Source organism: Struthio camelus, chromosome 7 (assembly GCF_040807025.1).
Source record: "Struthio camelus isolate bStrCam1 chromosome 7, bStrCam1.hap1, whole genome shotgun sequence".
Classification (NCBI taxonomy): Eukaryota; Metazoa; Chordata; class Aves; order Struthioniformes; family Struthionidae; genus Struthio; species Struthio camelus.
Window position 1 is genome coordinate 18028305 of NC_090948.1, and position 10767 is coordinate 18039071.

The 10767-nt window shown below is 50.9% G+C and overlaps 1 protein-coding gene across 1 annotated transcript; it reads left to right on the plus strand.

The window, feature by feature from the left end:
* The first annotated feature begins 1539 nt into the window (after positions 1–1539).
* Positions 1540–4238, plus strand: VENTX (VENT homeobox). Its single transcript, XM_068951216.1, has 3 exons — positions 1540–1765; positions 2052–2272; positions 2405–4238. The coding sequence occupies exons 1-3, from the start codon at positions 1540–1542 to the stop codon at positions 2714–2716; spliced, it is 759 nt and encodes a 252-aa protein (XP_068807317.1). The 3' UTR covers positions 2717–4238.
* Positions 4239–10767: the final 6529 nt, after the last annotated feature.

The following is a 10767-nucleotide window of genomic DNA, read 5'->3' on the forward strand; positions in this document are numbered from 1 at the left end:
TTGTGAGTAAATAGGCGGCTGAAATGTAGGTTTTAGGAAAGATGAAAATAGATTGAGTAAAACTTTTTACTTATGGATATAAAGAAAGAGAGGTATCTAAGATTAAAATGGAATAAATAAATTTAGTTTAGACATAAACTAAAAAAATAAGTAGGAGGGGTTCACTCCTCAAGCCCTCTATCTCTGACAGGCCAAGAACTAGAGCCATGGTTACATTGACTGTGATCACAAATGAAGTGAACGCTGAGAAATCCAGCAGGAGTGGCAGAATGACAGAACAAGTCACAGGTTAAATGAGCAATGAAGCACTGGGTTTGTGTGCAGATGGCAGAGGAAGAATATAAAGAGGAAAACCAGAGCAAGGACAGGCAGATTAGACATGCAGTTGTGATTTCCGGAGGCAGACTAATGCCAGGCAGGAGTATGATAGGAATTATCAGAGATATAATTGTGCCGGTAGAAAGTCCCACTCTGTCCTAGCACAGGAGGGGAGGGAGGGGAAATAGGAGAGGATTCATGGTTACTGTACAGTGGAAACTGTACAGTGGAAGCACAACTGTCAGTAAAATAGCAGGGCCACTAGAAACCTTTTGTCAATGTACTGCAAAGGCATTACTGCAACAGCCAAGTGTTCCTAGTGCCCACAGAACCCAGAGATGGATGGGAACGCTCCTGAAAGGCGTTCTTAAGGAAGTAACAGGAAAGCCAGGGGGAGTAAGATAGCAGGGAAACCTGTGTAACCTGCACAGTTGGAAAGATCTGGGAGGGAAGATATGACATAAATCCTACAGCCTCAGCAGAAAGTTAAGGGCATAATTGTCTTTTTCTGATTCTTTAGTTCAGAAAAAAACACTTTATGTAAGCAGCCGAGAATAAGCCGATTGGTACCAACCAACAGGCTCGACCTTTACCTTTTTTTGTTTCACAGCCTTCTCCTCCAAACCCTTCTCCCCGTGTGTGGTGTTTATAACCTGGTGCAGCAGACCCAGGAGAATGCGTTCAGTGAGTCTGCCCACCCGCCTGCCTCAGGCTGTCTCGATAGCACGGTACTCAGCCCAGGGAGGAGCAGGTTTGGGAAGATCCCTTTAGAAAGTGGAACTTCTGCTTGAAGGGAGAATTGAAAAGTGTCATCTCTCGGGGAACGGGGACTGGGAGCCCCCGGCGATCCCGGTCCTGCCAGCACCTGCGGGATGCTGGTCCCTGTGCGCCCCCGGGATGCATTCCCCCGCGCCCTTTGAGGCCGCTCAGCGCTATAAATGCCATTTGCATGGGGATAGGATGTAACAAGTGCTGTAAATCACTGACGGCAGAGTGAACTCCTCCAGGGGCAGACACCGCGGAGCCGAGCCTCTTCGAGCTGTGGCAATGTGTGAACAGTATCTTTTGTTGAGGGGGAGGACTGATGGCAATTAGATGATACTTATCTGGCCCTTTGATGTGTATTTACACAAACAACGTTTTCCTCCGGGACTTGCGGTATAAAGGAGGGGCCGTGCTCCCCAGCACCCTCCTTCCCGGCAGCTCCGAGACAAGAGCAGGATGACCAAGGCCCCTTTCTCTGTGGAGTGGCTATCCCAAAGCAGCCAGGCCCCCAGGAACCCCGCCGAGGGTGCTCCGCGTCGAGCCGCTTCCGCGGCCGCGGGGCCCCGGCCCGACTCCGGCTCCAGCCCCGGCCCGAGCGAGTGGAGCGGGAAAGAGGGCGCCGGCCCGAGGGCCGGGAGAGGCGGCAGGAGCCGGGAGCGCCCGGCCGGCCCCCCCGCTGCAGGTAACCGCGGCCTCCGCCGCCGTCGGGGCTGCGTGGTGCAGTCCTGCTGGGGACAGGAGGGAAGGGCCTTGTGCCCCCAGGGACCGGAGCCTGCTCACCCGTACCTGTGCCAGGGCCTGTCCGCAAATTTCCCCCGGGGAAGGGGCGCCTGGTCCTGTTTCCTCTCGCCCTGCAAGGGGCAGCGAGCCTCCCCGGAGCCCGGGGAGAGGGAAAAGAGGCGAGCGGGCTGGCACTTCCAGGGACCCCAGGCCTGGCTGATCCCCCTTCTCTCTCGCCCTGTCGCCAGGAGTAGGTGAGCGGGCGTGGGGAGCGGGGCAGCCCCCGGCAGCGGCGGAGCCCGAGAGCGGCAGCTCCGAGGAGCCCGGCGGCCGCGGCGCCCGGCGGCTGCGCACGGCCTTCAGCGCGGAGCAGATCAGCACCCTGGAGAGCTCCTTCCAGCGGCACCAGTACCTGGGGGCCGCCGAGCGGCGCAAGCTGGCCGGCAAGATGCAGCTCTCGGAGGTGCAGGTGAGCGGCGTGGGGTGGGGTGGGGTGCGGATGAGGCTGGGATGGGGATGGGGATGGGGATGGGGATGGGGATGGGCGCCGCCGGGGGAGAAGTTGTGACTTCACCCCTCCTCATCTCACTCGACCCTCCAGATCAAGACCTGGTTCCAGAACCGCCGGATGAAGCTGAAGCGGCAGCTGCAGGAGCTGAGGCCGGAGCCTTTCTGCAGCCCCCCTCTCCCTTACGGACCTCAGAGCGGGCTTGTGCCCTTGCCCCTCGCCTACGCAGCCCGGCCGCCGCCGCTGCCCCGGCAGGAGGCCGCCCCCGGCGGCTTCGCCTTAGCGGCGCTGCCGGCGCATGCCTTGGACCTCAGCAGCGCCTGCCGGGCGCAGCCTCCGGGCTTTTGGGCAGCGCCCTGCTTTGTAGGGTACCGGGATCCCAGAGCTTTCCTGCTGGGCGTCTGACCCGCTGGCATGGACTCTACCTGAGGAGGATTTGCACTAATGCCAGCGATGCGGGCTGCCCCGGTCTGTAACTGGCTGGTGGAGCTGTGGTGAGGCACAGAGCAAGGTATTCTACAGAGACTGCATGGTCTGGGTCGTGGACTTCAGGCCCCTGCGTTTATAGGCAACGGTGTAAAATACAGACGTGGTGGGGCCAGTATTAATACAAATGGAATCTCTTAATAAACCTAAACACTTTCCAGCTTTGACCTGACTTCCTTCCACAAGGATTGCAGAGCTACTTATCCTGCCCTGAAAGAGACCACCTCCCTATGAAAGGAAGCACGGACTCCTTAATCCTTAGATCTGCTCTGGCTCTGGTGGGAAATCTGAGTAGCCTTTCATTTGCTGAACCCTGAAATTTACTGAGGAGGAGTGTAAAAAAACTATGAATTTCCCCCCGTTCCCTAAAACAGGAGACTCCTTACCCCTTCAGGTACTTCCCAGGTGGCACTTTCTATGGTGGGATCATGTCTTTAAGCATGCATATATGGATGCATCTTGACCTAGTTACAAATATTAAATGCTGGGCTTCTTACAGCAGCAGAATGAATCCTTTCTCTTGGACCCCTTTAAATACCATATCATATACAATTTCAAGATGTAAAAAGCTATCTCTTTAGTTAAAAGTATTATGTAAGCACCTCCTCGCAGTTTCATGGGGTGGCCTCAGTAGATTAATAAGCACCTCTCACCTAAATAGGCCTTGGGAAGGATCTGGACTTGCATTATCATTTGAAGAGTCCCAATAACATATTATCTCGGCATCTCACACACACCTAACAGGGTATGAGAGTGATTATCAAAATAAATGCAATTGTCCAAAGCTCTTTGTTTAAATAGCTGTCAATCTGTTTCATGAGCATTGTGCTATGCATTTTTTATTTGAATAACGCTCTAGAAAATTCATGGTCAAAAATGTTCTGATTTCAGGGTAGAGAAAGAGCTGTGAGAATTGATCCTTGACTGATGTAAGTTGTCATAAATCTTTTCAAGTCAACTGTCAACCGACATGAAAAGACCCATAAAAATTTCCATCAGTTTAGAATCAGTCTCCGGGGTTATTAAAAAACTTCCGGTGCACTTGCAATCTGGGCTCATATAATGAATTGTTTGAAGGTTCTCTGTCGGTCATCCTTGAATGCACCTATTTTCTTTTTTATGCAGGGGCCAGCCTCTTGCTTGACTACACTTGCCTGGTTCACAGCAACACTATGTGCTCTGATTTTCTGAGTAGCTGTCGCATTTGGAAGTCTCCTTGATTATTTTGTAATCTATGTTGTATTTTTTCAATCCTTTGAGATGTTGCTATTTGCTTGCACTTGCGCAATTAATACAACTCTAATCTTTGTTTTGAAGGATTTTAAGAAATGTAACAAGAGTTCAGCTGCTATTTATCTTGTTTAGATCTTTCCAAAAGTGTGATGCAGTTTGGGATTAAGAAAAGTTGTTTGTCACGAAATAAAATTTCCCACTGAATGGAGTCTTATTTCTCAAATTCAAATTTAACTAAAACGACTATATTGATCCAAAGGAGGGGGGATCTGAAATTCTGTCTCTGTCTCTCTTTCGAATGTAATTAAGGATTCAGTTGTTTCCAGAAGAGCTCTGCAATGGCAGATATGTTTTTCTAACACAAGCATATTTTAAGGATAGGTCAATAACAGTCAACAGTCAAGGTCAATAAATGCACAATTTACCCGCAAATAGTCTGGAGTGTTAAACTCGACTTGGCTGCCCCTTTTCAAGGGGACACTGGTAGAGGTCACCCCATGTAATTTTGTATGGGCACCGACGAGGGACCCCACCTCTCCCCCAGATGCTTTATTTACCCTGTACGTCAGCCCCTCGTGCTCCGAGGTCAGAGCCGGCGGTACCGGGACTGGGGGCCCAACCCCCTGAAGGGGCCGGGCTGCCCACCACCAGATGGAGTGGGGGGCGGAACCACGGCAGCTGGCCCCGGGGGGAGCTGAGGAAGAGATGAAAGGCTTGAGAGGAAGAACCAAGTGCTCCCCCCTGGGGAGGGGGCCCTGCTTACGGGCCGAGGGGACACGGCTGCAGGTGCCGGTCCTGCTAGTGCAGGCGGGAGCCGGGCTGCTGAGCGGGGTTAAAGGGGCGCCCCGTCTTGGGTCGTGTGAGCTGCTGAACGGCTGGCGAGGGAAAAGCCGGGCTCTGCTTGAAAAGGTGCTAATGATCGCTTAGCATAATGACTGCGTGGCCACCTGTATAGTCAACAAGCGCACAAAATGTCTTGCCGCTGTTTGGACAGCACTAGCTTACAAATATTGTCCCATTCCCCGAGATGTGCTCAGGTGAACGCGAGGGGTGATGATCGCTTGGTTCAGACTCTAGAGCTATCAGATTCTCCTCCATATCTACCAGAAAACTCCTATTTTATCCAGGAAAAAAAAACGCTTTTTTTTTTCCCTAGAAAGTAACAACTACTTTCCAAAGGTCTTGAAAGATGTGCATGAAATAACTTCATTTTTGCTGAACCGGTCAAATTCTGTTTTCAAACAAGGTTGCAAGGTTTACCTTTGATCTGAGGAGAAGAAAAGAAAACCAGGCATCTCTTCATGTTTTATTCCTACACGTTTCAATTTCCCATCTACAGTCTTTTACCCCGGCAGCAATAAATCTGCATTAGTCCCAGCGCAGGACCGCTATGCACCGGCAATCTCTCGCCAGGGAAAAGCGGCCCTCTTCTGGCACTGCACACGCTGCCGGACCCGGGGATGGCATAAATAATGTCTCTGATCAGCGGCCCCGCAGAAAACCTCCCGGGCTTTTCCAGCAGCGTATTTGAGCGCCTCTTTCATTTTTTAACACTCCTCTTTGTGTCTTTAATCGCCTCACAATAACCATCAGTACCGGAATGCGCTCCGACAAGACAAAGCGTTGTCTGCAAGTCAGCTACAAATGGAAAAGCTGAGTCGATTAGCTGGGGAGGAGCAGTTTAATGCTTGTGCAGTGAAACTGCCGGAGCTCTCGGGGAAGAGGCTGTATAACCTGGAAACTGGGCTCCCTGGGGAGGAAAAGACGGTGGGAGGAGAAAATTGCCAGAGCACTAACTTCAAAGCCTCTCTCCCCTGCAGGGTGTGCGCGGAGGGGGCGAAGCGTGATTGAATTAGCGCAGCAGCAATGGCAGGGAGCCGTCTGCAGCCTGCGCTCGTTAATGCCTGGCCCAATTTGGCGAGAGCAGCCAACAGGGACCTAGGTGCAGGGTCCGGGGACTTGGCCCCCCGCAGCTCGCAGACACAGTGGAGCCACTCCAGGGACCTCTTTACAAACCAGGTGAAGTTATTCCGCGTTGTGTGCTAATCGGGAGAGATCTCACACTGCCAGACCATTAGATCTAATTGCCGCCCATTATCTCTCTCTTTGATACGCAATTAAATGACAATTAACTTGATAAATCCCACAGGAGGGAGGAGGGAAAGGGACTTCAGCTCGTGAGGAGTTTGCTAGTTTTTCTTCTTGATTATCCTTTCAACTCCTAGGTTTGACCCATCTTTTGATGGTATTTAGTAGGGGAAATAAACCCAGCAGCTCTTTGGTATTCAGGTAGGATGAGTGCTTTCATTCTTATTTCAACACTTGGCTATTCTGCCTGGGCAATTCTGAAAACTGCGGAGGTGTCATAAGTCCTCAGGCAACGTGGTGATGGTGTGCATGAGAATCCAAAAGGCGACTTTGCTTCGATCTAACTCGCGTTTAACTTATCTAGGTGCTTTGCCGATTAGCTGAGCAAAGAACTGAATGAGATTTCCCTGATAAATCGTTTTTAATGCAAAATGCGTGTTTGCTCCCACAGTTCCCGAGTAGCAGTAGCTGGGCTGATAGCGTGCGAGCTAGGAGGGGAGAGGGTGTAGCACTAGCCAGTCAGTAGCATTTGTTATTTATTGTGTGTGAGCCACTATTGTTCCCGTAGGCAAAGGAGTGACTGGGTGATTGGCCTGTTAGTGTTCACGGGTACTTCAAACAGAGAAGCAGCCATTCCGAAACAATCGATCTCGCTGATGCCTAATTGACTATCTAATAGCACCTATCAGGACATCAAAGGCCGCGCTCAATAACCTAGTTAGCATTTCTAAAGGGGAGCAGTGAACGGTACAAACAGCCATCAGTTATCTCCTCGGCCTCCGTGGCCGGCAGCGCCCCGCTCGCCCCGTGGCCTCCTGTTCCCCGCCGGGACACTGTTCTCCCCGTCCAAAGCCCCGCTCCTGGGGGGACCAAAAACCTGAGCAGCCCCAACTGGAAGGTCTCTGGAAAGTCCGCCTGCCCTGGGTCAGGATAAGCCATGTTGAGATACGAGTCTGAGGTTTTGTTCCAATATCGGGGTGTCTTTGCAGTACTTTGGCACTTTTCCTTTGTATGACTTAAATCTTTCTTGCTGTTACTTTCATATTCTATAAGTAATGAACATGGAGACAGGTTTTAGAATGGGGTTACCACAGAAAGGAATAAACTTATGTTTCCTATTTTCTTCTTTTAAAAAAATCCTTTCAGTCTGTCATATTTTCGCCTTGCCTCTTCCAGATTCTCCCAGTTAGTCCAAAGTGTGTCGACCTGCAGCAGTCCTGCCTATTCTCACACTTCCTTTGTGCACCAAGCCCCCACAGAAACATTCTCATTGTGAAGTAGCGAGGGAAATCTAGAATTTATCCCTAGAAGTCTTGTAAACTTCACATAAAAGCAGAACTCTGTCCTGATGATCTTAGTCATAATTCTTGCATCCTGGTGTTAATCGCTGCACTCTACATTTTAGGGTATTACATTGAGTTGTAAGTGTTTTATAGCTTTCTTGAAGCAGGCATTTTTCTTATGGTTGTAAGACTTACATGCAATTGTGCAGCAATGAATATTTCGAAATGTGAAGAAATGAGAAATGAGCTTGGAGAAATGAGCTCACTGTATTCCAAACATAAATAATGCAGGAAAAAAACATATGTATGTATTATGTATCATTCTTCAGCATCCTCAAGTTCTGAGTATGCAGAACCCTATGTGGTTAAAAAGGAAAAAAAATGTTTTCCCTAAAAACTTGTGAGATGTTCAAACAAATTTATTCTTGATCATGGATATAAATCAAGCTGTGGGAAAATGGTGTCTCCTATAAGCACCATATTTCTATAGGAGGAGGAGAAGATTTAAGTGCAGTCCTGGAGCCTCTACCCACCCTGGATAATAAAAGATTTGAAGTTTGTCAAGTTCCCACATCTTTCTGATGAGAACTGAAACAGCCACTTAACACCTTCCACCCCTTCCCCATCTGTTCCAGGGTTCTCTAGTTTACAGATACAGCTAAATGCATTGGGGGGGGGGGGGATTGTGGGGTCCAGTGTAAACATATTATACAAAAGCAAATGCAAATCATGTTCTAATTTAAAAAAAAAAAAAAAAAGCTAGTTTTCACTGACTTTCAGCAAAGAGCAAGTTTAACCAGGGAAAGGCTGTGGGTGACTTCTTTATGTTGCTGACAGCTGAGGGTAGTGTTGCTGCAACTTGAGGCCTATGAGTAAATTTACATCACTTATGATGTGGACTTACCAGACCACTTCACAGTTCAGTCACCTGAGGAGCTCCTGGGAGGGTGGAACCAGGGCAAGGCTAAAAAATGATAATTCAACCAGCCCTATGAAATGTTGCTCTGCTGGGGTAGAAGGGGGCACTGCAGCACCAGGGAGGCCTTGGTGCTTTTGAACCACAACTGGAATAAGCAGGAGTGGGTCAGGTCGGTGGCTGCTTCCCTGTGTCCCTGCTCGAATAATAGGGGAGCTAGCAGCAGCTGTTCAGGGTCACTAAATTTTTTTGTCTAAAAGATATATAATACATAAACACAAATGCACATGCTGATGTCCTCGGGCATGGCACTGGACAGAGCTGGGTCATCTCCTGCCTATTTGTTCTTGGCAGGAGGGATAAAGTTCCTCTCTGTAGACAGTGTACCCTTGGGCTTCACCATGGTCCTGGGGGACCCGGCACTGCCTGGCCTAGGATAGGCCTCATCATGCTAGAGAACCAGGGGAAAGGCCCCTTTGGGGCCAAACTGACACCCTGTTTGCCAGTAGGTGTGTGCTTGGCTTAAGAGTTCCTAAGTCCCAATGATTTCCAGGCACTAGCTCCAAACTTGCTCTTGACTAGGCATTTAGGATCTGCAGATAGCACGCAAGGACATTGCCCCCATACAATGAGCTGATGTACAAAGGAGCAATGAAGAAGGAGAGATAAGAGGAAGTCCATGCTGCAAGCAACAGCTTGCTGTTGATGAATTTGTGCGCGGTGAGCCTGAGCTTATCTGCTTGGGTTTGCATGTGGGGTTATGTAGAAATGGTTGTCCTGTAATAAGACAGAGATACTGAGGAGGATGGTGCATTTGCTCCAGGAAAAGAGGAACCACAAGTGGACCTGTACAGGAATACTACTTATAATAACATGCAAATGAGTGGTTAGCTCTTTCTGGGACCCTAGTGCTTTGGTCCTGTGAAGTAGTGAGTCCCACCGATCCCATATATTGCTATGCTCCTGAGCCGAAGTGGGAGCCCGTGACCAGGGGCAAGTCCAGCCTCTCCCCACACCCTTGGGGCTGGCGCTGTAGGGAAAGGCCTGGGAATAATCCAATCCCATGGGCTGTGCGGGCTTGGCAATGGGTTTGCATCGCTCTAGTGCATGTGCTTCATCCGACCCTGGGGCCAGAGCTGGGCTAAGCCAATGTAGCCTTTTGGGGGGCCTGAGCGGTCCATGATGCGCTGTGTGCTCCAGTCGCCGACAAGTAACATTAGAAACAGTGAAAAGGGGTGTCGTGAATGTGGTTTTCACCCCCATTCTCTCATGAAACATTTGGGAGTTTTGAGAAGAGTTGTTTGGGGGAGGGGGTTCTTTATTTAAAATAAAGAAAATGCACGTTAGTATTATGGTTGGGAACTGACAGCATTGATCTAGTCTTAGAAAAAAACAAGCTCCAGTCCCTCTAGGTCCAGGTTTATTGTGCCCATTTATTTCAGTTGTGCGTCCCAGCAGGAACCCAGAGGACTTCAGTGGAAGTTCAGATCCTGCTCATGAATTTACCTAGTTACAGGGGTGGCAACAGCTTCCTCGGGTTGTTAGAAAGCATCAGGCATTTGACTGTGAGATCCAAGCGTCTTTACTGCCAGACAGATTCTGGAAGGTTTTTCCTGGAGCGGCTAAAACCAGTGCAAGTTAGACACGAGATGGGCTGAGCCACAGGGGTGCGCCTTTCTCCGGCCGCCGCTCGTTCTGCTCGTTGCGAGGAAAGCTGTGCGGGGAGGGGGGGTCCCCTCATCGTGCCCTCCCCGCATTACAAAGGCACGGCCATTCTTGGGAAGCGGCGTGTGGATTGGGGATAGTTTGAAGTTGATGAGGTGCGAGCTTCCCTGCTCTCTTCGAGCTTTGATCACTGAACTTTTCGGGAGATCGGTTACACTTGCTGGCTAGACAGACGGCGCCAAGTTCAAGCTGAGAGGGTCCTCGGCCCTGCTAAGCTCCCAAGCCGGCAATAGTCCCCCAGGGAGAGGGCTCAGCCCTGGGGATAGAGACTTCTTGATAGCAGCCCCCCGCGGCTTTTCCCAGGCAGTCCGGTCCCGCATCTCCCTCGAGGTGCAGAGCCCGTCGGGGGGCCGGCAGGCGATGTGGGGCCGGTTTGGGGCATCTCTGCGCAACGCAGGACCCCGCTGCGGGAGGGGACCCCGCTGTTACCGGCACCGTCGGTATCTTTAAACGCCTCGTTGCGGGGCCGGGCCTGCCCGTGCCCTGCCCTCCGGGGGAGAGGGGCAGGTTTGCACTTCAAGGGGGTCTCCGCGGCCCAGCAGACACGCTGGAGCCAGCGACTGCAGACATTTGCCAGACGTGTGAACTCTCCTCCTCGCTGGCAGCTGTTATCTGTGCTCCATCCCCGCTTTGATGTGGCTTCACACTTGCAAACGAGCCCGCCCGGGCCCGGAGCGCCCATATAAGAGCGGGCCGAGCCCGGCGGCTCCCAGCCCCTCTCCGCC